We start from the raw sequence: 27,727 nt of genomic DNA on the forward strand, positions 1-27,727 counted from the left end.
GAAATGAGGATTTATAGAGAGTTAAAAGTAAAGGGTGATCATCCAAGATCCATGGCCCAGCTTGGGACAGTCTTAGAAACAGCCATGGGATCATTAAAAAGGGATGTGGAATGAGTTTCTCCAAGAATGTGACACATTTAAGAAGTAAGAAACCTGGTTGCCTTAGTGATAGAGAATGGCAGGGACTCTCTTGTAAGAGAACCCCAGTCTGCCATTAATCAGAATTTGGTGGCTCCAACCCCATCTGCCAGGTGACCTGCTGCATAAGTGAATTTGTGCCAGGAAAAATTTATATTGAGAATATTTCTAGTTGGCACATATTTAGCAAAATAAAAACATGCCTTCTCTGTACCACTTTGCTTAGTGTATATTGTCTCAAGAAAATTGGGAAAAATTCCATGCTGATCCAGTGCCAAGAATATTGATCATTCTAAAGTAGAAGCATTCATCTCACCAAACCATTACCACATAGATTTTCAATTAAATGTTAAAACTATAGGCATCTGAAAATTGTGAAGTATGAAAGTATGTAGGTAAGAGAAAACTATCTTTTCTTCCTGGCAAGAAACAAAAGCGGTGGGCATTTTTCTTTTAGAAAGAACTGCACATCTCACAATACAGCAATCATATCAGACACAGGATCCTTAATTTTGCATTTGTTGTAATTCCAGATTTCTCACAGAAAAATGGTGTGTGCATGTGTGCACATGCTCAAATAAAAGAATCCCTCCGGGGGCACGATGTTGTTATGTATCAAGATATTCTCTTTCCTCCTCCACCCCTCCCCCACCCCTCCCTTCTTGTAAATTGGCTTATTAAAACTGCTTCACAAGCCCTCCTTTTTTCCCTCTGTGATTGCCTTGCTCTTGGATTTTCAGTGCAGAACTAAAAATTCAAGTCAGATTTCAGTTACTAGGATAATTTTCTTTGAATTTTACATTTTTTCTAAGTAAATGCATAGATTTTTAATGAACCTGGTATTCAGTGGATTTGCTTTAAATTTAGCTGGAGAGTTACTTTCATGATTGATTTATTAGCCTTTTGAAAGTATAAAAAGTGGTATCAGTAGTTCATGAAGACTGAAAAACATCATCACATTTTGTTTAGCATCTTTTTAAAACCAATTAAAAGCTTTTCTAAAATGGATTGAACAGGAGAAAATAAAACATGTTCCCTAGGTCTTTATTTCAATCAAGTTTCCCTGTGTTCTGCAGGAGAAGAGATCGAGGGGGGATAGAAAAATTGAAAAGGGCTGTCCCAGCGGGGAGCCAAGCTGGAGAAAAGGGCTTCTCTGAGAACTCAGCAGCCGCAGCTCAGAAAGCTCCCAGCCTGCTTCATCTACATGCAGAGTCACACAAGGCATGGGGGCGCTCACCGGCACACAGAGGTTTCACATGTGCTTCCCTGCTGATTCCTATGAAAAGCTAACAATTGGCTTGGAGGGTAAAAGACCACTGCAGTTCACCCTCCCTGAGCTGGACGTACAATTTGTCCAGTGTTAGGAAATGTCCAGCTTAGCAGTGAGAGGCTTGAAGACACCCCTCCTTGCAGTGAGATTCCTAATGCCGTCTCTTTTGCTTGATGACACTGGGACTCTTTTCAAGTTTTGCAGATTTATGGAAGTTGAGGGGGATGTGCTTTTACAGATCAGGAGGATGAAAGCTGTGGTCTCAATGTCAAGGAAGCAGCAGCGGTAAAGTGGGAAGGCCAGGTGAACCCTCCTGTACCCGCAGCACTGGTGACTGTATTATTTTCCTCTTAGATCCCTAAAACCACATTTAAAAACATATATATTTTTATCCTTTGGAAGGCAAATGCCTAATAAGAACTCTTCAGCCTGTAAAACGACATGAGTTCCCAGTTTTCTTAACAAGTCTGAGACCATTCAAGTCCTTAACTAACTGCTTAATTCTGGATGCTCTTGGCATTTTGGGAATCAAACTTGAAGCCCTCATCTGAAAGTAATGGAATAGCCTTGCAGGTTGTGGAGAAACAACCATTTCTAGTGCCTTTTGACTTCTGTCATGGCATGTAGAAAATGACATCATATCATAATGTGGCTAAGTAGCTAATGACACTCAAAACTAGACAGGGTCCCAAGCCCTAGGTACCTCCTGTCTTCTCCTCAGCTGATGGGAGTTGACATATTAATTCACATATAACTTGTTTGTACCCTACCGACAGAAAACCCTTTAGAAACTGTAAACTTTTACAAAAGAATATCTCCAAATTCATAGCAATATTACTGAAGTAAAGCTTAGTCCTAATAGTTAAGAGTTTAAACTGGAGCTGGGAATGGTGGCACATGCCTTTAATTCCAGCACTTAGGAGGCAAAGGCAGGTGGACCTCTGTAAGTTCAATGCCAGCCAAGACTATAGGGAAATGTCTCCAAAAAAACAGCAACAAAAAAAAAGTTTAAACTGAATTTAACTAAAAGAAAGAACTCTACTGTTCTGGTGCCTCAGAATGTTAACTAATTTTTTAAAAAAAAGGAATTTAGGGTCTGGAGAGATGGCTCAGCAATTAAGAACACTGACTGTTCTTGCAGAAGACCTGGGTTCGAATCCCAGCACCCACATGGCAGCTAACAACTGTGTGTAACTCCAGTTCCAGGGGATCCGACAGCCTCTTCTGTCCTCCTCGGGCATTGCACAACACGGGTGCACTTACCTGCATGCAGGCAATACACACACATAAAATAAAAATAATAATAAAAGGAATTTATTAAACTGGATGCAATGGTGCACACTGAGCCTAGCACTCTGGAGACAGGGGCAGGAGGGTTGTGAGTTCCAGGTCTGTATGGGCTATATCATGAGACCCTGTCTCAGAAAACAAAGCAAAACAAAAAGTAATGTTTAGAGTCGGGGCATAAGTGGGCCAGTAAGAAACCACAGATATAAAGAAAAACAAACAAGCGACCACACATAGGCGGTAATGTAGTTACTGATCAGCTGCTGCTGCTTTGAAAAGTACTCAACTAAAAAAAAAATTTATGTGTATGAGTGTATTGCTTGTATGTATGTGAGTGCACCCATGTTGTGCAATGTTGCAGAGGTCAGAAGAGGGCTTTGGATTCCCCTGGAACTGGAGTTAAGGACAGTTCGTAGCTGCCATGTGGGTGCTGGGAATCGAACCTGGGTCCTCTGCAAGAGCACTCAGTCAGTGCTCTCAACCGCTGAGCCATCTCTCCAGCCCCTCAATACCCCCACCTCCCCAGAGCTGAGGACCAAACCCAGGGCCTTGCACTTGCTAGGCAAAATCCCCAACCCCACCAATAAAATTTTTGTGGGTTTTTTTTTTTTTTTTTTTTTTTCGGTCTTTTTGAGACAGGGTCTCCCTGTAGCCCCAGCTGACCTGGAACTCGCTATGTAGACCAGGCTGGCCTCGATCTCACAGAGCTCCACCTGCCTCTGCCTCCCCAGTGCTGGGATTAAAGGCATGCGCCACCACACCCGGCCCAATAAAATATTTTTTAAAAATACAAGAAAATATAGATCTTTAGACATGTTTGTTTCTACAAGGATTTTGTTTTAACATCACAAAGATGCTTTTATATAATCCTTATGTGACATTCAGTACAGTCTTACTGTAGATGTGTTATTAGGAAGTCTTTGTGTTATTAAGCAACTCTTTGGGTTGATTTAGTGAAATAAACAGATAGTGGAAGACTCCAAACCCCACAGGCCTAAACATGAGTATCTCTCTATCTGTTTAAAATTAACTCTGGCTAATGACTACAGTATGACTCAACAAGATATATAACTACTTTAGGAAAGAGGTTTAGTCGTTGTGCCAGGCACATTAATTGTAACCACTGACATGGTGCCTTCTCTGATGGACTTTTTTTAAATTTATTTTTAAATTAAAAATAATAATTGACAGTTCAGTGGCCCCATTTTCCTATTTATTAAGTCAATGGCATTATTATGGCTACTGTGTTTTATAAAACTTCTTGTGTGCACTTTTCTTAAAATGGTAGGTTTTCTTGGAAAGTTCTGTGTAAATTGGATATATATACTACATATAAAAAGTAAGTGTGGATTAGTTTCAACTATGTAAAAAACAATGAAACAGATTTGATAAATCCTTTCATAAAACATTGTTATAAATATCCACTGAGTAAAACCAGAAAATATTTTTTAAAAGGTACTGTGCATTGTTTTTAGAAGAATACATATATAGTAGACATTAAGTAATACCCAAATTGATTCTGGTTTGTGTGTGTGTACCATTTTCCAAATATCTAAATTTTAATCAGCAGAGAAGTGTCAATAGTGTTGAGACAGAATATTTTGCCTTGAAACTAGAACTTGGTCTTTAATCTCCACTGCCCTAGATAAATTATCATGCTATGACATCAGCTTTGAAGGCGTCAGTTACTGTACCCTGGCATTCACTGGTGTCATTAATCTCTTATGAGTCCCTTTTCTGCAGAATTTACTCTTTGTAATAGGCTTGGGGTCAGAAACCCTGATTGATTGGTTGGTTGGTTGGTTGATTGATTGATTGATTGATTGATTGATCAATTGATCTTAGCTTTTTTGAGGTAGGGTCTCCCTGTAGCCCCAGCTGGCCTAGAACTCCCAATATAGACAAGGCTGGCCTGGAACTCACAGAGATCCACCTACCTCTGCCTCCCTAGTGCTGGAATTAAAGGTGTGCACCACCACGCCCAGCCCAGAAACCCTGAATTAAGTCTTGTTCAAGTATCTTCTGGCATTATTGCCTTGAACTAGTCTCTTAGTTTCTTTGTGTGTATTTTTTTAATCTAAAGAGTGGAGAGAATTCCTCTTGCTTTACCTACCAAATTGAGGGTCAACTAAGATATTATACAGTGAAGGCCTCAATAAATATATGAGCTACAAAGATATAAGCTGTTAAAGAAATGTGCCTAGGCTGGGTGTGGTGGTGCATGCCTTTAGTCCCAGCACTCAGGAGGCAGAGGCAGGCAGATCTCTTGAGTTCTAGGCCAGCTAGGGCTTCAGGGAGACCCTGTCTCAAAAAGACAAAAAAGAAAAAAGAAAAAGAAAGAATGAAAGAAAGGTGTTTAGGTAGTCCACAGGACCTTCTTAATTTAAAATAGGACAGTTGAGGAATGCACCTGCTTTACAGAGCAGATTTTCATAGAAAATGAGTTTGGAGTTCTGACTTCCAGGGCACCACCATATGTATATGGGGCAGGGGGGAGCGAGTGGGCATCCCAATCTCCCTGCCCACATTTAGTGGGATTTGGAAGTGAAGTCCTAAGACCAATACACTTGTTCTGGGTATTAGAGAATTTTGTTGTAAAAATAATGAAATGGAGACAAGAATTTTGGAACTCAATAAGGTAAGGTGCAGACAGAGGGAGGGCCAGGGCATCTGGCCTCTGAGATCCATGTGGACACTGCTGGTTACACTTGTCATCAGCCTCCAGGTACTGGCCCACCTGCTGCCCTTCCCTGTGGCCACCTGGAGCTTGTGGCCATAATTCTTTCTCCTAATTCCTGTTACAGCTAAATGGCAATTCAGTTTCTTTCCTACTTTCCTGTGCCCAAAATAAGGACACAAATCTTAGAACATCCCAGGGCTTTATGCCATGCAGTATGTGCCTAACAGCCTTGGGTAAGAGCCAAAACGGCAACCTTATAAAAGAGCCAAGACAATGTCAATATTCCTGTTATTGGAATGTAGGTAGAACTGGAACTTGATGATTTAAAGTTACAACTTGTCTGTAACCATATCACTATGGCAGCCCTACTTATCATACTGCGGAGTACAAAGAGTGCTTCTCACTGGGCATGATCTAGGCTGCCTTCTGCCTGGTACACTACACACACACACACACACACACACACACACACACACACCACAATACACACACATGCACGCACTCACACACCTTTTTAAAACCTTTTTAGGCCACACACATATTTTGCTTATTTTATTTGGGAGGGGGGCAGGGTAAGATCTCACTATTTAGCCGTGGCTGGCCTGAAACTCACTATGTAGACCAGGCTAACCTTGAACTCACAGAGCTCTACCTGGCTCTGCCTCCTGAGTGATGGGGTTAAAGACATGTTCCTCCATGCCAGACTGGTTTGTTTTATTTTGGGACAGGGTCTCAATATAGCTCAGTCTGGCCTAGAATTTGACAATCCTCCTGCCTCAGCCTCCCAAGTAGCTGGGATTATAAATGTGCATCACTGTACTCAGTTCAATCGATACTATTTTTGTAGTGGGTATTTTTTTAAATTTTCATTTATTATTTTTGTTTTATGTGTATGAGTGTATTGCCTGCATGTAGGTAAGTGCACCCCTGTCGTGCAGTGCCCACGGAAGAAAGAAGAGGCTGTCGGATCCCCTGGAACTGGAGTTACGGACAGTTGTTAGCTGCCATATGGGTGCTGGGATTCGAACCCAAGTCTTCTGCAAGAACAACCAGTGTTCTTAACCGCTACGCCACCTCTCCAGCCCCTACAGTGGGTATTTTTTTACGGCGATATAAAATTAAAAAAAAATAATTTATTGAGAAATTCACACACACATCACATATAAGGTGTTTTGATCAAATCCATGTCTACTCCCTCTGCTCCAAATCCTCCCATATCTCTCCATTACTTTTTTCTGATAACTTCAGGTACTCTTTCTTCTTCTTTTTTTTAATGCGGCTTTTTGCTACTCCAACGCCCCCCCAAGAGGTAACCCTAAAATCTTTTAAGGATTAGATAAGAGCTCCCAAATATTTTCGAGAGTTTTGGCCTTTGGAATGGAATATATTGCTAAGAGGCCCAAGGACATTTTGACTTTTAGCCAAGAAACTGGCTCCTTTTCTTTGGGGTCTTTTTACCTTAACTGCCTAGCCAGTTGCAGTGGGTATTTTTAAGATAGTGGGTCTTAACTACACATAGAACTGTCATTGGCAATATAAATAAGAGTTCAGGAAAAATCAGAAGACTTGAATTCGAATCTAGTTGTTTCACTTGTGAGCCTTAGTTTTCTCATTTGTAAAATGAGAATAATCTTACAAATTATTTTAGTTGTAGGAAATAAGAACCACATTTATGATTCTTTTGTGTATATGTGGGTGTGTACTTGTGTGTACATACATGTGGATATGTGTGCAAGCTCATGTGGAAGCCAGAGGACAGTTTCAGGTGTCATTCCTCAGGGGCTATCGTACCTTGTTTCTTCTGAGACAGATTCTCCCACTGGCCTGGAGCTTACCAGTAGCTTACCAAGTAGGCCAAGCCTGCTGACCAATGAGCTCAAGAATTTGCCTGTATTCTCCTTCCAAGTGTCGGGTTTACAAGCGTGCAGCACCATGCCAAGATATTTTTTAACATAAGTTCTGGGGCTCAAACTCAAGGCAAGTACTTGACCAACTGAGCTCCTAGTCCAAGAACCACATTTGTGAGTCTTTATAAATTGCAAAGCAGCTGGTCTTGGTGGCACACACCTTTAATCCCAGCACTTAGGAGGTAGAGGCAAATGAATCTCTCTGAGTTTGAAGCCAGACTGCTTTATATAGCAAGTACCAGGCCTACCAAGGTTACATAGTGAGACCCTGACTAAAAATAAAAATAAACTGCAAAGCACAGTTTAAGTGTTAGCTGATTATTCATTTCAAAGAAGATGGCTCCCCAAACAAATAGAAACAAAAAAGTAATCAGCCCCATCAAATGAGCTAGGCTTCAGGTGGCTATGCTGAGGAACCAGCCACAGAGGGGCACAAGAAAGAGCATAGCCGCTTTCTTTGCCCCTAGCTGTCAGACGTCCTACCCTAGGTAGCCCTGGAACAAGCCGCGGAAGATGGCAGGCCTCTGGAGAAAGAATAGTGACAGGAAGCAAGGAGAAGGAGCAATACCAAGTGACAGCAGCAAGATGAAAAGCACTTTGTAAACTGGGCCTACATCCAGAACTGGCCTTAAGTAAAAACCAACTTCCATTCACAATCCCAGTTATTGTCATAGTGAAGTTTCAGTTATCAAGGAAAAGGAGAGCCAGGCATGATGGCTTATGCCTGTAATCCTAGCAACTTGGAGGCTGAAGCAGGAGAATTCAAGTGAGTTAGAGGCCAGCCTGAGTGATATAGTGTGTTCTAGCTACAGCATTAAGTCCCTGTCTCAAAATCAAATAAGAGGGGGTGGGGGGAAGAGAGAGAGAGAGAGAGAGAGAGAGAGAGAGAGAGAGAGAGAGAGGAGAAAGGGAGTACATAGCTAAGTATAGACCAGAGAAATCTATCTTGCATCCTCAGATCGCTCCAGTAGCAACGAGTGAGTGAACCAGGCACAGACTGGTCAGTCCTGAGGAACATGCAGAGCAGGAACATGCTTCTTGTAATGCAAAGCTTGAGCTTGCTGCTTGCCAAAGCTGGGGGAAAATGGGGAAGTTGGTGGTTTGGCTGGGGAGCTCCAGATGCCTTGTTCTATGCCTGAGATTTCTCCCTTCTCTTCATTTAGCTACTGTCTAAAGTAGTCAGGCTTTCTCCCCACATCTCCTATGACACTGTTATAGGATGTGAATTTACATTAAAGTCTAAATGACTTGTGCTGGGTTATTCTGCCCTGATTGTAGTTGTATTTTACTAAGAATTGACTTACACGTTCATACACCAATGCCTGGAAGTCAGATGTAAAAGCTGAACCCTTTTAGGTGTAGTGTCACATACTTATAACCTAGAACTCCCCAAATTGGTTTTTATAATTGTCTTTCCATCAATTGGCCTCCAAATTTTCTGCATATATGCCAATAATACTATAGAAGACAGATTTTGAGCTCAGCAACCCCAAATTTTCATAGAAACTTTATTTTTTTATTTGCTTTATTTTTACATGTATGTATGTATTGCATGCATGTATGTATTGCATGCATGTATGCAAACTCACCCATGTCATGCAGTGCCCTCAGAGGACAGAAGAGGCTGTCAGATCCTCTGGAACTGGCGTTACAAACAGTTGCCATGTGGGTGCTGAGATTTGAACCTAGGTCCTCTGCAAGAAGTCAGTGCTCTTAACCACTCAGCCAACTCTCCAGCCCCTTCATATAAACTTTATAAGATGGTGTTCACTTTAAAACAATTTTTAAAAGCAGTACTTTGAAGCGTGAAATAAAGTAAAAGGAAGTTTTATTTCTCCACCCTAAAAACAACTGCTGTGCTTCAGTTGGCAGATTGTATGTGATTTTTCCTGTTTCATTTTCTACATTTTATAAATTTCCTACAGTAAACATATTACTTTGATAATCAGGAAAAATAAAAATTTAATGTCTGTATAGTTATTTATGTTTAGCCCAGCAGCATAACTGTTTGATTTGGTTTCTTGAGATAGGGTCTTATACAGCCCACCCAGGCAAACCTCAGACTTCCTATGGAACTGAAGCTGACCTTGAACTCCTGATCTCCCACCTCCACTTCCCAAGTGCTAGGATTCCAGTCCTGTGCCACCTTACCTATCTAGCATAACTGTCAAGACTCTTTAACTTCATTGCTTTGCACCTAACCTGCTGTCTGCCCCCACCAAAATGAAATGAGCACACCCCATATTGAGGTCTGTGCCTTTGTGGTAGATGTTTCCAGCCTTGCCTTTTCCTTTAGGCCTATGATGTATTATAATGTCTTTAAAACTTACTTTGTGTTTGTGAAAGTGCCCCGTGGCTCTTTACAGTTGTCCTTGGCTCAGCTCATTGCTATGCTTTCCATCTGAATTTAAGGTGGTAAAACACTCGAGACTAAAGTTGACCAAGATAAACGGAGACAGTTGTAATTCTCATGAATGGGTGGTGGGAAGGGTTTGGTTGTTTTTTTTCCATCCATAGTATTTCTTTAGACATGCAAGGTTGAAATACATCCTTAAGGAACACCTGTGTTTATTAGACTGCACATATAATATATGTTTATTCTTACTCTACAAGTATAGAAAAGCAAACATGAGTAGGATATTCTGTCAGAGCCCCCTGCTTGGTTGTGGAGCTTGTAGGCAAGGAGTGCACAGGTGAAGTGGCAAATAGAGATCATCGTCCAGCACCCACCCCCGTTCCACTCACCAAGCTGTCCACTGCACCCCAGTAGTTAGGGTACTTCACTGAATTTGAATTTCAAAAAAAAATCAAGTAACTTTTCAGTGTCTGTGAATGGCCTGCAGTGTTTGGGACATACTTACCTTTAGGGATTTCTCTAGCAACCCCCACCCTGAGGAAGAGGAGCAGAGGTACCTGTTTGCTGGCGAGCAGCAGCAAGTGCAGGGTGCCTTCACCTGGACCACTGTCTTCTAATTCCTGTGTGAATTTCTGATTCACACAGAGGCTGGTGTCCCTGTCACAAACCAGAGGTGAAGATAAGGCATGTAGCTAGAATTCACAGGTTATACAGTTCCAGTGAAACGCAAGGGCAAGTGTGGTTCGTTTTACCTGAGAGTCCTTGGTCCTGATCTTGAAAGTTGAGTAAAGGGGAAATGTAGTTGGGGGCCATCGTGCCATTGCAGGGACGCCTGCTCCACGGCTATGGAGACAGTGAAGGATGAACCTATGCCCAAGTTAGCAGAGCTGTATCACTTCATGCAAAGATTCTTGGGTATTTGGGGCTACATTTTGGGTGTAGGGATACATCTTAGGTTTCACATCTCATGTTCATTTTTCACTAGGGGAAAAGAATAGGATTCATAAGAAATTGGGAGCTTCACTTTTTTCTAATGACTGATGTGTATCTTTACCAAATGTTATACTTTAGACTTTTTAAGAGTTTTAAGAGGAAAAATTGCCACATACATCTTTGATCTGAAGCAAAATATCCTAAACACTGTGTTAATAAGAACTCTCATTACCCATGTGTTAGTGAGCTCTGCAAGAGACGTTGGAATGCAGAGTCTGCATGGCAGTCATTAAGGAGACCCAAATGCCCTATGTGTTGAGTTTTTTGTGCCTCTCTTTCTCAGTGGTGTTGCTGTCCGCTGCTGCTTGCAAGATCCCAGTGAGAGGGGCATCTGCCTGTCTCTGATGTGTCCCTCTGTGAGAACTAAGGAGAGTGGCCACCAGGAACCTCTTCCAGTAAGAGTAACAAGACTGTGGTGTCAGCCAGAGCAGGGACATAGTGTGACTTTGTGTGTGTGTGTGGAGGGGGCTTTGTCCATGAACAAATACTTAATTACAATTTTTTTTTGGTTATTGCTATAAAGATGAATGTGTTACTGCAATATTAAAACATCTTCAACCCAAGCCTGGCATGGTGGTACATGCCTTTAATCCCAGCATTCGAGAGCTAGAGGCAGGCAATCTCTACAAGTTCGAGGCCAGCCTGGTCTACAAAGCAAGTTCCAGGCCCACCAGGGCTACATAATGAGACCCTGTCTCAACCCCACCTCAAAAAATTTTTTAAAAAAATCTTCAACCCAAGAGTTCCCCACATCCAATTAGGATGTTCTAATTAGAACATTCATGGACCTTTCAGAGTCTTAGAGGTTAGGACACTATGCCTACTGGTCAGGTTACTGAATAAGGCTGCCTCACCCTTACGTTCTTTTTTTTCAGCTTTAGACATTAGAGGATGTGGCTTCGTTTTTTATTCTTGTCTACGTTCTGAATAGTTGAAATTTTGGCCAAACTGCCTCTTTTTAAGTATTATAGCTGGACATACTGTAACCATGTTCTGAAGTTTGAGGCCTAAAAGTGTCGGGTAACTTGAGTAGGGTCAAGTGAGGGCAGAGTGTGGGGAAAAGGAAAACTTGGAAATATGAACATGAGACAACTGCACACCGGCACAACTCCTAAAAGCTTGCATCAGAAAGAGAAGTGCTGAGGATAAAAACCAAGAAGTAGAAATAAGCTGGGAAAAAGGCTGCCATGTTCAGACAGAGGGGTTAATTTACAGCATGTCAAGCTGAAAGCTGAGGTGCTTTATGGGAGTTAGACTTGCTAAGCAGTTTGTTAAAGACACAACTACACAGAACCATTCCTTCTGGCATTAAAAATAGTGTGGTATGGTCAGTATAACTTTATTTTCTTTACTTAATCTTTTCTCCTAGGAACTCAGGGGTCATCATTCCTAGCAGGTCTTCTACTCATAATTAATTGAACAGCTATCGTGGATACGAGTTTAAAATTGCACATGGGGGAGGCTCCTGACTGCTGTGCTTGAGGCTGTAGGTTCAATCCCTAGCATCACAAAAGTAATTAAATAACCAACAACATAGATGAAAAACAGTGGACCTTACAGCTAATGGAAAGCCAGTGAGCCTGAACTCGAGGTTCAGCTCCCCCTCTGGGTTTAAGAGCCCAGACATGTCTCTCTCCCAGGTTCTTCAACTATAAGACTGAGAAGGGAGAGAGGAGAGGAGCAGGGAATCTTTAGGAGAGGCCCCAAGTGTAAAACAAGGTGATTCAGTGTCTTTCTCATGAATTGCTATGAAAGATTCTTTAATATCACAAAGTAGTCTGCTTTGCCTGCTTAAAATTACCCAGAGTTAAGCTTCTTGTTCCTACCCCGTCAGCACCCGAGGTCCCCTCCTTTTGTCTTGGGCTCTGTTTGCAGCACCAGGATGGTTACAAAGGGCTACACTAAGAATGTGCTCCAGGGTAAAGTCTAATGGAGAATTTAAGTGTTGTTGTCTGCCTAGTTACAGCATGATTTATATGAAACATCCTCCCTTTGGTATTCAACATTTAACTGAAGGAGAAAAAAGGAGGAAGAAAAGGAGAGGGAGGAGGAGCAGCAAGAGCATCCTGGGTTGGACGGTGTAGACCCTCTCCACCCGCTGCTGCTGCCCTGACTCCTTGGTGTGTTTTTCTGCAATGCTGGGGATTGAACCCAGGGTTTCCTGCTTGTAGACAAGCTCGCTGCCACTGAGCTACAATCTCAGCCCTCTTGGCCGATTTCAAGGGCAGTCAGTCTTTTCGTTTGGCTTCTGGGAAAGCAAGTGCTGTAGGAGACGGCACTTCTTATCTTATTAACTTACTTTAATAGCTAGAGAAGCCTGCAGTATGTCGTGAGTAGCTGAGGAGTTGATGAACAGAACAGCCTTCAGCATCAGCTTAAATTGTAAACAGAGGACATGTACCATTCTTTTTGGAGTATTTTCTTTAAAATGGTATAGTAAACTGGGCGCGGTGGTGTGCACACCTTTAACCCCAGGACTGGGGAGGCAGAAGCTGGCAGAGCTCTGTGAGATCCAGACCAGCCTGGTCTACATAGCCAGTTCTAGGCCATCTGGGGCTATAGAGAGACCCTGACTCAAAAAAGGAAGGAAAGAAAAGGGAAAGGGAAAAGGGGAAGGGAAAGGAAAGGAGGGAGGGAGAGAGAAAAAAAAACAGTATACATAGTATAGCATTAGACACTTAGGGCTGTAGACTCTCTGAAATGGTAGATATTTTCCTGTTGAACATTTGATATAATGTACATTTTTCTAGGGCCAGGAAAAAGAATGTAACAATGGAGTGATCTCCTACTCTTGAAACCTGCAGTGAGATCATCATTCATTTGTTCAACATGTGTTTATTAACTTTGCACTCTGCACAAGGCACTGTACTAGCTCTGGCTACATCAGTAAAACCAAAGAGACATTAAGTCCTGGCCTCACAAAACACTCATGAGACACATAATAATAAGTAAATACAGAGAGTGAGTCAAGTAGATAGTATATAAAAGGTGATTTCGTTGTGGGGAGAGCAGACTAAGTGGGGGAAGCATGGTGAGCTGGGCTTGCGTAAGCCTGAAGCCTGTGGAAAAGCAGACATTCAAGCAAACCCTTGACAGGGCAAAGCCCAAGCGAATGTGGAGGGAAGGAAGGGGAACTCTTGGGACACCTGCTGTGTGCCAGGCAGCTGGGCTGAATGCTTCCAGGACTGGGGCAGATGAGATGTGCAGGGAGCCTAGAGACCGAAAAGTAGTCAGGCCTGTCCTCTCCTAAGTGCAGTGAGGGAAGTACTAGAATCAGGCAGACACTTTGTTAAGGTCTCTGTTGCCCACAGTACAAGCTAACTAAAAATGAGAGAAACTATTCTCATCCCAAGAATGAAGCCAGAAAAAGTAATAGAAACACTTTCTGCAAGGAAAGCTTCTGGCTAGCCTCTACTCTGATTTTTTTTCTCCCTTTCTTGGAGGCCCCTCAAGTCCCACTGCAGTGAGCCCTTCCAAGAAGGTATATGGCCTGAGGCTTTGACCTCCTTGGGCCTCATTGTTGCCCCAGACACTCTGTCTTCCCTGTTCAGAGCAAGCCTTGGTGCCCAGAAGTATGTATTCTCAGTATCATTCCTGGGGGGAGCTTGGGGGGGGAAGAACCTCTGGTCCTGCTGTTCACCTGCCCTAGCAGTGTGAACCCTAATATCCTGGCTCCCCTGCACATTCTTGCTTCCCCTCATTCTTGCCAGTTGTGACAGTGATGGCACAGGCCTCATGCTCTGTCTCACAAATAGGTAGGATTTTTCTAATCCCATTCTTAGGGTTGAGGAAGAGTCTTGTGCTGAGACAATCTACCCCAACCACCCAGATGTAAAATGGTGGCACTTGGACTGTTTCTACTGCACAAGCTACTGGACCATCAGGAGACTTGCCTGTCTTCCATTGCTTTCCCTGCTCTACTCCCCAACCCCCATCGCCCCCACTCTCTGGCTGGCATTAAAAGGACCTCATATGTGTAAGCTATGGGCTAAAGGACACAGCACCCTTCCTGGGGAAGCTCAGTCTTAGAACTGGCATACATCAGTAGGGCCGCTTCATCCAAGGCCACAGGAGGAGCTGTCCTGCCGGCAGCTGCCAGCACCCTTTCTCTCCACCACAGCTCTTCCTTCTCAAGACCCTTCTTTGGCTTCTCCTGATGCTTTTTATGCTAAATCTCCTTCCTTTAGCATTCTGTCTTCCTCTCATTGGTGACCTCACCTTCTCCAAAGGGACTTGGTCTTGGGCTCAGCTGCTTCTACCACCCACATGGGGTTGATCTGTAGTCCTGTTCCCACCCCCACCGAACCCTCTCCAGCTTGCAAGTGCCTCCTCTTCACACGGGTCCCAGCAGCTGTGCAGCATTCTTTCTGGGTAACCCCATTCTGAGAAATTCCTGGTGTGCCAGTGCCTCCAAGTCCCCGCAGCCTTTGGCACTTGATGTTTGCTGGTGCATTGCTTGGTAGTGGCCCCTTGCATGCTGACTTGCCAGTTTTCCCAGCTAAATTGCAATCACTTTGAAGGCGCATTTGTGTACCTAAGAAAGAATAAATTCTTATTAATGCTCCAATTAGCTAATGTTAGTTTCATCTTTTGCTTGCTAGATTTCCAAATTCTTAATATTGTGACACTTTTTCACTTTCATTTACAGAAACATCAAATTGTAATCATGAGAAAATAAAGTTTAAGGCCCACATCACACAGCAGTCTTAAACCTCACTTTTAAACTCTCTTCTTAATCCATTTCAGGGTTTCCAATTGTTCCCAGTTAATTCTCCTTACCAAGAGTGTATTACATTTGCCCTGCATTGAATGGCCTTTCTTTCCTGCATAACTGACTTTACTTTTGTTCCATAGGTTGAAACCAGCCCTTCCATTTCACTGCAGTTATTATATTGGTGGCATTTTTATTTAGGAAAAGGAAAAAAAAAGCTTTCTTCCACATGAACTTTTGTTACAAATCAGTTGATTGGGGCCAATCAATGGGCAAAACCTCTGAAAGGGTGTGGATTATCTGGTTAGCCCTTTGTGTGGCAAAAGGCTTAGATGCTGCTTAGTGCTTGCTCATTCTTCACCATGTAAAGAAGTGGTTTTTTGAAGGATCAACACCTGACTGAGCCCTGCCTTTTTCATGGTAATGTTTTCACCTGAGTTGCTTCTTATGGTGCTAAGACTTAGTTAACTAATACTTATTTAACCTTGGAACAATGTTTATCATAATCCGATTGGCAGCTAGTCATTTTATTTAGGCTTTTTCTTTATCTCTTCAGGACTAGCAAATCTCAGTAGAGTATGCTGGGAGCAACTCCCCGCCCCACAAGTAGGTTATCACTGCTTTTTTTTTTTTCCTTTCTTCCAAGGGGCATGTTTGGGCACTCTGGGCTTAAAGCCGGTAGCCACACATTAGCAAGACAGATTTCCCCCTTGGGTTGAACTCTTCCTTTTAAAGCTATACTCCCTTTGCATGCTGCTGGAGGCTTTTACCCTTCAAGGATAACCCAGAGTGATTTGTTACATTAGTACATCCAGAACTGCTTTTCCATGCTGACACTTCCAGATGAACATTACCACTAATTAATATACAGAATGATCCAGCATAATTTAATTATTTGGTAATGTTTTTCAGTGTTTTCTTAAAGATGATGCTTTACAAGTCAAGGCCTGAACTTGCCTGGGTCACGACCTCTTTGCAGTGTTTGCAGTCTTGTTAAACAAGAAGAAAAGCAAAACATAAATTAGCATCTCCATTATAAGTTACCCCACATTTCTCAATCTTTCAACACTCCAAAGAGCAGAGCATCGTAGTCCTAGGAGAAGGTCTCACCAGGAAAATGGCAGCAGTTGCGAAGTCCAGCTTTTGATAATGAGCTAGAACTTCAGTGTCGCTCTTTTTGGTAGGCCAGTGTTATCCTCTGTGAGAGAGGAGCAAGATGAGGGAATTTGAGTTTAGAGCATAGGTTGTTACAAACCCTCCTTAAAAAGCTTTCCTTAGTTGGAAAGAGCCAGAAGGCTGTAACAGGAGACACACTCAAACTCAGGAGCTGGAGGTCAGTCTTAATTGGCTTAACACTTAACAACACTTAACAATACTGTGTCAAAAATAGTGATAATAATTGTAATGGGAATATTCCAGTATGTGTGGCCTTTGGTATCAATTAGCTTTGGGAAATGCGGTCTGAGGTTAGCGTTAGAATTTATTGTTAAAGTATTTTTAGTATAAAAGCACCTTTTTTTTGTTAGAGTAGAAATATATGTCTTTTCATGTTTGTAATTACATCAGCACCCCAGCTTTTGTTTTGTTATTTTGCCTTTGTATTTAATCTATTTCTGCTCCCTCTGACTTACATTGTCCTTCCCCTCCATCTTCCTGATCTGCTCACCCATTCTTTAAGACTGAGCCCATGTACTCTCCCTGGCAAATTTTTCTGCCAGGTCTCTGCCCTCTGCCTGACATCCATGTGTATAATATGCTTCCTTTCTATATGGCATCATCTCTGGGTTTGTTGTTGTTGATTTGATCTTTCTACCTCTCTTTAAAAGGTCATTCCATGGTCATCTAGGAACTTGGTGAATGTGTGTTGATAAACACTTGATTTTTAACTAGTTGATTTATTGACTAGTAGTAACAACCAGCCTTTAATCTGCATACTTCCACCCTGAATTCTATTCATAGCTAATAGTACCAGGGCATTTCTTCATCTTTTCCTATGACTGTGCATACTTACAGGTGCATATGTTTGTGTGGGAAGACTTGAACCCAGGCTTTGGGCATCAGGGCAAGTACTGCACGGCAAGTACTCCACCAGTGAGCTACAGCCCAGCCTTCTGCTTTGTTTCTTATAGGCCTCTGTGGTGGTGCCTTGATTATTCCTAGCATGTGGATGGACTAAAACAATGAGCAGGATTAAGAAACACTGTTATACCTATTGACAGTGGTGTAATGTTTGCAAAACCCAAATTGAAGTTATTTTGGCATTTGATCTCAGTTTCTTAAAATTTATTCCTGCTAGTTCATTTATATTAATGCCCTGAGTTTCTCAGATCTGTGAACAGGTTCAATGATTGTATTAAAAAGCTGGGCGTAGTGGCGCACGCCTGTAGTCCCAGCACTTGGGAGGCAGAGGCAGGCGGATCTCTCTGAGTTCAAGGCCAGCCTGGTCTACATAGTGAGTTCCAGGACAGCTGGGGTAACAGGGAGACCCTGTCTCAAAAAGACCAACAACAAAAAAAAAGTGTATCTGTCTGCTGGGTGTGGAGCACATGCCTTTAATACCAGCCCTTGGGAGGCAGAGACTGGTGGATCCCTGTGAATTTAAAGCCAGCCTGGTCTGTATAATGAGACCTGGTCTCAAAAAAATTTTTATCTATGAACTACGTGTTATAAATCTAAGAATGAGTTTAAAACTTACTTCTCTTCCATTTTCCAAGTTTTTTTTTTCAAGTGCGTTTTTCTTCAGGAAGAGAGGTAGTAGGCAAGTTGAGTCTGATCTGTACTTTGGCCTTGGCTCCATCGCGTACTAGTTTTTGACCTTGAACAAATCACTGATTTCTGACTCAGTAGCATCACCAGAATGGGACTAGTGCTGGTATTCATTCTCATGATTACGGTGAAGATTAAATGAGACAGTGATCTGCAGAGATGCCATACTAAAGATAGGGTTGAGTAAAATGGTGAGTTACTCCAGCTTTGGCCACGTTGATTCCCAGTACGCTGGCAGCTTTGTAGCCCTCAGAAAGGAGAATGGAGCATTCTTCTCTGGAAAAAAAGCAATTGCAGATACTGATCTTTGGGGACTCCCAGTAATCAGCCAGCTTGTACAGGATCATCCTATATTGAGGCACTTACATATAGAGATTCCAGTCCATGGCTTGACTCTCAAGTATGAACAGTCATCCAGCAATCACACTTGAGGACAGCCTCCAGTAAGCAAGTAGGGGAGAAGGAACTCAGAGGAAACAAGACAGAGCAGGGTACAAAAGAGAACAGTTGTTTAAATCTCTAGCGTTCACAGAAATCTAAAATAAGACACTGAGCCAGGCATGGTGGTATACGCCTTTAATCCCAGCACTCAGGAGGAAGAGGCAGGCAGATCTCTATGAGACTGAAGCCAGCTTGGTCTACATAGCAAGTTCCAGGCTGGCCAGGACTACATAGTGAAACCCTGTCTCAAAGCAAAAACTAAAAAAAGAAAGCACACACATTAAAAAACCCTAAAATAACATATTGTATCCATGAAACACAGTAGAATGCAATAGGAAGGAAAACACTCAGAAAGCTAGAAATGAAAAATAGCTTAATAGCTCCAAGTTACAGTTGATGCTAACCCAACAAGTGTTAGAGAAAGAAATAAACTCTGGCTACTGGAGTTCCCAGAGAGTCATGAATTAGGACATGGGGACATGGCAAAAATGGATGGGAGGAATTCTCAAAGAACTAATTCAAGATAGTCCCTGGATCTGAGTGATTGGGATTTCCAGTTTAGCAAGAACTCATCTACTGCCACAGAATGAGTAAAGAAAGACCCATCTCAAGAACATACAAATAAACATTCTTAAATATGTGTAATAAAAGGGTAGAGCAAAGGGTCAGAAATGGCATGGCACCCAGTCTTCTCCCCAGCAACACCAATGAAAAGACGGCAGAACAATGCCATCAACATTGTCAAGGAACAGCTGTTTCCAACCATAGTCTCTATACCTAGCCAGTCTATGAGATGTAAGACAGAGGACCTAAGGTTAAGGGCAAAATAAAGGCATTCCAGACATGCAGGGTCTTTACATTTACCTCCCACACACATTTTCTCAGAAGCTTTTGGGTATATGCACCTTGTGGGAGAAGGAAGAGGAGGACATTGGAGATCTCATAGAGGAGAGAGGAAAGTTCTAGAAATACTGCTGTGTAGCAGACCTAGAGAACAATCAGTTTAGATTGAACTGTGAGGACAGAGGAACACAAGAGGAGAATGTCTTCCAGAAAAAATAAAATTTGGGGTGAGATGTAGCCCAGTGATAGAGCTTGCCTAGCATACGGGAGGCCCTGGGTTTAGTCTCTAGCACTGCAAGAAGACGAAGGAAAGCCCAAAACTTCAAATTACCTAATGAGTTTGGACATTCTAAAGGTAGATTTGTGGTTGTGTCTATTTAAGGATAACTTATCAGTGCCCCGTTAGCCAAGCAAAGGGGAGATTGCGGGGGCCGTTATAAACTCTTGTAAAACCAAAATGTTGCTTAAGAGAGGAAATTCAAGTAGTATTCTACATGGCTTTGTTGAAAATCATATTTACATGGTCATAATAAATAATGTAGCTCTAACCTAGAAGGCTGAGAAATAGCTTCTATTGTGGGAGGAGCAGTAGGATGATTAGTAAATCCCCACTAACACACATTTAGCAAAAAACTAAAATACTACTGCAGCCTTTTCAGAGCTAAAGAAGTAAATATGGAACAAGAGGAGAGTTGAGGGGGAATCGACTGCTGGCATAAGCCTGGCTTAATTTAAACACATTTTTGTATATTTTTGATGAAATGAAATCTTAGAATAGTAAATGAGACAATTATATGACACTTAGCCTATGCCTTTCATAGTAAGTGTTGCATAAATGGAAACTATTATTACCATGCTCCTAGAAAGCTTACTAATGCCCTGCTGAGCTGGCAATACAGATTCAAGTTCAGTCACTGTTTTTTTGTGTGTGTTTTCTTTTAAATCCCACTTCCCATCATGCACACACCATGCTGGCCCGAGGACAGAATTGCAGGCCTACGCTTTGCTCTCTTTCAGTTTGGTTTGGTGTCTCCCTGGTTTACAAATGGTGTGAAGAAGCTATTACACTTTTGCAATTCTTTTAGAATTTTATTTGGAAAATCCTGATCTTTTGTATTTTGCCCAGTAAATGGATTTTGCTCATTTTGATCAAGTTTCTTTTAGTTTCCTAGTCTTTTTCTGTGTATTTTAACACATTTTTCTCCCTGTAATCAGGGCCGCAAGCTTCTCATCATTGGGACAACTAGCCGTAAAGATGTCCTTCAGGAAATGGAAATGCTCAACGCTTTCAGCACCACCATCCACGTGCCCAATATTGCCACAGGAGAGCAGCTGTTAGAAGCTTTGGAGGTGACCGTGGGTCAACATATCTGTTTATCAGAGAGAAGTTGAGGCTGGAGATGATGTGGAGGGGCAACCAGCCGTTCCACCTGGCATTTAGTAAATGACTTAAGTTACCCTAGAATGTGAGATCCTGGGACATTACCTCCAATGGTTTTCAGGAACTAGAGGAAGAAGAGGAATGCAAAAAAGTGCATTAACTTCCCAGTCCTGGCTGTGGGCAGCATACAAGCTGCCAGGAGTCAGCTGCTCTGTTCCCAGCATATATTTGATACTTAAAGACTACATGGCCAGGAATTTGGAGGGTGGAATGCAAGGTGGGAAGTAATCACTGTGTAGAAAAATCAGCTCTTCACAGTGGCTGGCAGCACATTCTTTGCATTTAAAAAAACTAGAACAGTTATTAAAGTCTTTGCAAAAAAGGCTACCAAAAGTTACCAAAACTTCACTAACAACTTTATAATATAGACATGTTTTCTTAAATTTTTTGAGGATGATAAAATCTTTAATTTAAAAAAAAATGCTTCAGTAAACTTTGATTAATATTAATGTACACAAATGACTTGATGAAATCTGTTGGAAAATATGACCTAAGGAGTTCTGTATGGTAGAGTCAGTTCAGCTTGAAGGCCTCACGACTCAACAGAGTAGCTGTTTGCTCCCAACAAAATAGAAGCTGTGCATTTGAGAAACATGTCTAGGCTACCTGTTCGAGCAGCCTTTTGTGTCTGGGTTGAGTCAAACATTTGAATTTCTTCTGCTTTGACACATATAGATTGTTCATAGGAAGGAATGTTAAAATTTTAAACTGTATTTATTATGAATTGAAGCTATTTCACCTGCAAATCTCTTAGTTATAGTAGAGGTCTCTAGAAAAATAGTGTAAAATGTAAGTTTTATTCTAGACATTGTAAACTCAGCACTCAGGAGGCCACAGCAAAAGAATTTCCATGAGTCTGAAGCTAGTCAGGGCTACAGAATAAGACTTTGTCTTAAAAACAAACAAAAAAACAGATACCAAGGTACCAGCTTTTCCTTTCATGAAAAGAAAGAAAACACAGATGCCAAGATGCCATTTTTTCCTTTTATGATCACACCTAAGGGGGTAGGAAGGTCAGCTTATCCGAGTCAGGTCGCTTTTCCCACTGTTGTCTTAAGGGTGAGCAGGCTGATCTATATACTGCAAACATATCTTCATTAATGTTTATTGTTTTTGTAGCTTTTGGGCAACTTCAAGGACAAGGAACGTACCACAATTGCACAGCAAGTGAAAGGGAAGAAAGTCTGGATAGGAATCAAGAAGTTACTAATGTTGATTGAGATGTCCCTGCAGGTGAGGTACTTTATTCTCTGCCTGATGCAAAGAAAGAGGGCTTGTACACAAGAGGGCTTGATTCCTTTCCTTAGGTTCATTCCTTAACAAGCAATAACATTGTTACGTTCCTACTTCTAAACTTCACAAATAGAAGACAAGAGTAACAATGTTACTTTGAGTTTTAATTTATTATATTCTTGGAACCAGGAAGTACTTCAAAGAGTAATTGTCCAGCTGTCCCCTTGCTTTATGGATAGTGTGCCACGTCCCACAGGTTGTCAGTGAATTGGCCCAGATCACACAGGTTGTTATGGAGGAGAGTTGGTGCTGCCCATCAGAGGTCAGTAAATGACTGCACAGATAGCAAAGGAGGTCTGGGAGACAGTACAAGGGACAAGTGTGTTGAACTATACAGACTAGACATAGCCTCTGGGTATTTTCCCCTGACTGGACTTCTAAATGTTCCATGCAGACTGCTGTCGAGTCAAAGCATCCAGGATCTAGTAGAAAACTGAGCCTCAGTCTGCTGCCTGGGCAGAGACAGATAAAACTTCTTTAGAACTTTCTCATATCTACTGCCACTTCCCTTCCCTCTTTTTGGAATGCTGATGTACTGGATATTAAGTATATGCATAGCAAGCTTCGTGAAGCCAGATACCTTCTATCACTCACTATCCACAGCTCCTGGAATAGCTCAACATATACTAGAGTGCTCAGTAAACTTTGCATGAACAAATGAACAAGCAAATGAATGAATGAATGAATGAATGAATGAATGAATGAATGGAGTCCATCCATCCACCCACCACCCATCTAGCCATCCATCCATCCTCAGACAGACAGACAGACAGACAGACTGGCATTATTCTAAGCATTATACACTACTGAGCAGCCTGCCCTTCAACCAGTATGAGCTTTGGGAAGTTTAAGCTTCACAGTCACAGCTGAAGGAAACTCTTGATCCAATAAACTATAAATATGGAGAGAATTTTTTTTAATTTGTGTTTGAATGTTTTGCCTGCATGTATGTAAGTGCTTCCATGCATGCAATGCCGACAGAGGTCAGAAGGTGTTGGGTCCCTGGAACTGGAGGTATGGACAGTTGTTATCTGCCATGTAGGGGCTGGGAACTGAGCTTGGGTCCTCTGGAAGAACAGCCAGTGCTCTTAACCACTGAGCCATGTCTCTAGCCCCTGGAGAAAATTTTTAATCCTCTCTGGTAAATTTAATTTAAAATTAAATTTTTGTGGTTTTCAGAAACCAGTGATTTATTGAACTTTCTACTGGACTGTTTTTAAGTCAATTTATATATTTTCTCTTATGAGCAATAAATTAGAGTCACAGACAGAGCCCTTTGCCTAGGCTTATTTCTGGTAAAGGTGCACATACAGGTGTATCAGCTCTTTCCTTGAAAAAAGATAAATCTGTCAGAAAGTCAACTCCACTCTTTTTTTTTTTAAGTTTCAGCACAAGTTTTTCTTTTTTTTCAAATAATTGCACAGAAGAAACTATGCGAGTTTTGAGTTTTTCTCCCCAACCCCCTTCCCTTCCTCTTCCTTTGATGCCTGCAGGTCAGTGATCAAGTTAATGCTTCTTATGTATGTGGGGTAGAAGGTGAGAGTGGGGCACTCGGGCCTAATCTTGAGCGACTGACACGTCATAGGCCTTGAGTTTGAACCCCTTCATGTCAAATGGATTCCGTGCAGCTGAGTGACTCCTCTTTAGATCTGCCTTAGGAGCCTTAGCCCAAGTGGAGAGGCATGTAGTTTAGCAGAATGTAAGTCATGTTCCCTCTGTTCGCCGTACCGATTTTGTTAAAACTTGCACAGCACTGAGGATCTGCTCTGACTGGATGTCACCTGAGGGAATAAAGTCATTTATCTAGATTACTTTTTTCCTCCCTTTCTCTTGACTTTTAATTCCATAGCTACAGGCAAGTCAGTAAGTCGTTGCTCACACATATTAAATATATTTAATGGGCAAAGACCTGCAAGTGCTGACTACAGCTGAGCTCCAGCCAGTTCCAGTTTTTAAAAAGAACTTTGACAATTGATTCATATGTAATTCTATTCCCAAAGAGGAAAAATGTTTCTTTTGTTAGCTAGTCATACTTTTTCTTAGTCCTTTGTAGTCTGACCTGTTAACTTTGATACATTTGAAACTTCTGTTCAATGTTTTGCTGGGACAGAAGAGAAGAAATTAAAAAGTGGTTGAAGGGGGGAATTCGGTTGCCCACAGCTGCACCTAACATTTGCAAGCTGCTCCTGGAGGGCAGGGAGTTCCCTCTTGGGAACAGACTAATGCTCTGCAACATGTTTTAAAGGTGAGGCGCGTTTCTTACAGTAAAAATTCATCTTAAGGAATTGAAGATGTTTTTAATGATCTCTTTCCAGATAACTCCACATCTCCCTTAGACCAATGAGAATAAAATATACTTTAACAAATTATTGGATACAAAATGACAACCAGGAGAGATAATTAGTAATGATGGCTGAACTGAGAACCCAGATCATACCCTTCCATCTTTTCTTGGGTCTGTGACACATTCACAGCCAGAGGCCAGGTGTCCAGAGAGAAACCCAGCTCTGCTGTCTTAGGGACAGCACAATGTTTCCAGTAATTGCAAAGAAGAAAGTACTCAAGGAACACTGAAGAAACTGTTTGTGGGACATGCTGCTAAGAAAAGCCAGGCTGTTGATTATATAAAAACCATAGGCTCTGTTTTCGTCATTTAATGAATTTCAGTTTGGTTGCTCAAGATCCGTCTTACTCATTCAATAAGACCTGTGAATTAGCTGTCCTTTGAGCCCCCATGAGTGAACCCCTGCCCGTGAGCTCCTCCTCCTCACACCAACACCAGCTGAGGGAGCACTTGGCCGGAGCCACCTGTGAATGACCAGTGGGTCAGGACATTTGAACCCAATGTATAGTGATTCTCCATGTTGGGAAATCCCACTGCTTTTAAATGACATCATCTGCTTTGCTGTGCATCAGAGCACTGGCCAGGGAGCAGGTGGCACATTTCTGTGTGCCACTGGAAGCGTGTGATTGAGCATCTCCCTGGCATGAAGTGAGTATTTGTTAGGAGATGCCATTGACGTGTCTTCTTTGTTTTCTCTGATGACTTTAGATGGACCCTGAATACCGTGTGAGGAAATTCTTGGCCCTCTTAAGAGAAGAAGGAGCGTAAGTACAGACAGCACCCAGGACCACCCGCTATGGGTACCACTCTGAAATCCCAGTGCTTACCCTGAGAGTTTCATACAGTGCAGTGCATATGAATTTGGTTTCTTTCCTACATAACTTTGTTTTCATTTATTAGATTCTTCCCTGTGTTGTAGGTCTGAGAGACCAAGCAAGGAAGTTGGTTCTGTTGGTTTGCTCTCCCTGTCCTGCTTCGCAAAACTTCCTTGTCACAATGCAGGAAAAAACGTAATGGTACATATTTATTGGAACCTGCTTTTATGTGCATGGAGCTGTAGCCATTTTCTTTTGTAAAGTGCCCATCAGATAGCAAACGCATAGTGGGAAGGGCAGAGAAAACATTGAGAAGTTTCTGGTTATTTCTTGGTGGATGACCTTCTGCAGAGCTCATGGTTCTCTGTGTGTGTTTGGATATTTCTCATGCAGTAGCCCCCTGGACTTCGAGTGAAAATGGACTGTTTACAACAATGACCAAGGGAAGTGACCAAGGTGCAGACGGCCTGGTATCTTCACTCATCCTCTCAACAGGACTACGTGAAATGTCCTCCACCTTCAACATGCTCACCCTGCATGATCACCAGTGCAATAAAACACCAGTGTGCTTTTTGAGAGCTGTCTCCTAGTGTTCAGTGCAAGGTGTAAACTTGCTTTAGACGGCTATGCTTTCCTGTCCATGCAAGCTAAGATGATTCCTTCTTACTCAGAGTCCACATGTGGGAGGCACACTGAGCATGTGAAGCTCTCCTCCACCACCACCCCCAGAAAACTATCAGTACATGTGGTGAATGCCACAAGCCAGCACTCGGTCTCCTAGAAGGTAGGCTTTCTGCACGCAAACCTAGAGCAAAGTGTGGTGGTGTAAGTTCCATGAGATCCTTAACAGAGAGCTTCCCTATGCTGACACTAAAGGTAACTAACTGGGTATTTGGTTGAGAGGCTCTCCCACAGAACAGGTTATTCCATTTGCCTGAAGAGATGGGACTTTGAATATCTGAGATGCTGTTCTCAATCATTTTCAGGATGTTTCCAAGTTGCAATCAGGAAATCTTTCTTACTAGGAAGTCAGATCATTACTGTGGTGACTATGATATGCCCTGAATGTAATTAATTTGCTCTGTGGTAAGAGATATGCTAATCATTACCACTCAGTAAATGTTGTTAAACCTTATGAAAGATATGCATAGAAAGCTGTGCATCCCTAAACAGAAAGAAATACTGAAATTAAGTCATTTTACAGGCCTCTCAGCACTAATTAGTGTCCAACTCTAAGTGGGTCAATTCCTTAGGATGATGTTACAGGCTGATTAGTATCATCACTCTTTTCTCCTCAGCCTAGTGACTTACTTAGTATCTTTCTTGTATTTCAAATGATCTGTAATATCTAGCACATAAAACACTATCACCTAACAAAATGAGCCACCTCTGAGTCCTCTCCCTCGAATGTCCATTCCAGAGTACTGAACACTTTTTCCAAAGGGAGGAGCTCGTGCAGTCCTTTTGAGGGTGATTTGTCTTATCAGTGAGTCAGAAGAATTTTAATTGGGTCATTGTTCATGGTGATGAGACTTCTGGTGCATGCCACCCTCCCTGCTGCTGCTTAAAATACGTGGGTAGCAATCAGAGCCATCCTTAAGCTGGTGCCACGTGCCGCCCCGTAGGCTTGCTGCTGCAGTGGCACTTGGGTGTGGCTCTGTCACTGTCCCCACAGAAGGCTAATCATCTCCAAATCTTGCTGTCTGTATACTTTGTTTTGGGTTTTCTTCCTTGGCTTTTTTGTAGCTTTAAAAGTGTAAATTGTGTTGTGAAATTGCAGTTCCTGGTGGCTAGAGCCGTGGACCCGTTTGCCTGTGGTCTTCCTCTTTACTCCCCATGAAGCAGAACATGTGTTAACTTATGTCTCTTCTTCAGTGAGGTTAATGTCTTTTTGTTTTGTCCAGAACTATATTGAAAAGTAAAAATATTATATTGTGTAATGCATATTGAAGGAATGCAATAAAGAATAAATATACTTGAAGTATTGCGTAGACCAATATTCTGTACAAAACAGCCTAGATTTCTGGTGGGAATGTGTGAAGAAGAGGGGCTTGGAGAAGAACCCTCCTTGTCCTCTACAGCTGGCATGGGGAAAGGAGTGTTTATTTTTCAAATCTCATATTAGAAAATTTTAAGAAGAAACAGATTACTCACATATCAGAATGCTAATGTACAAGAATCTTTATACTTCTGCTTGATTCTTACTTTACCTTTTAAAACAGAGCTACTGAGCCATGAACTAGTAAGAAACCAGAGAGGAAAGTTGTTTCCCAGCCAAGTACTCTTCCTGTGAAGTATACAAACCAAGGGACTGCTAGGCTCATGTCTTCACCTGGCTCATTTTGGTGTCCTTCATAGCTTCTGCATTTCTCTGAGATAGCAGACATCACAGACTTAATCCTTGGCACTGACTAGGTTCGGTCCAAGAAAACCCAGAAAAAA

At 42.0% G+C, this 27,727-nt stretch overlaps 1 protein-coding gene across 1 annotated transcript in view; it reads left to right on the top strand.

The window, feature by feature from the left end:
* Positions 1-27,266, top strand: part of Nsf (N-ethylmaleimide sensitive factor, vesicle fusing ATPase) — a 171,834-nt gene extending 144,568 nt beyond the window's left edge. Inside the window, exons 18-21 of the mRNA XM_008821914.2 lie at positions 20,608-20,742; positions 21,953-22,066; positions 25,179-25,234; positions 25,679-27,266. Of these exons, the coding sequence (XP_008820136.1) occupies positions 20,608-20,742; positions 21,953-22,066; positions 25,179-25,234; positions 25,679-25,700 (327 nt within the window). The 3' untranslated portion in view covers positions 25,701-27,266. The remainder of the gene's footprint in view (positions 1-20,607; positions 20,743-21,952; positions 22,067-25,178; positions 25,235-25,678) is intronic.
* Positions 27,267-27,727: the final 461 nt, after the last annotated feature.

Source organism: Nannospalax galili, unplaced genomic scaffold (genome assembly GCF_000622305.1).
Source record: "Nannospalax galili isolate Female #2095 unplaced genomic scaffold, S.galili_v1.0 scaffold1128, whole genome shotgun sequence".
Taxonomy (NCBI): domain Eukaryota; kingdom Metazoa; phylum Chordata; class Mammalia; order Rodentia; family Spalacidae; genus Nannospalax; species Nannospalax galili.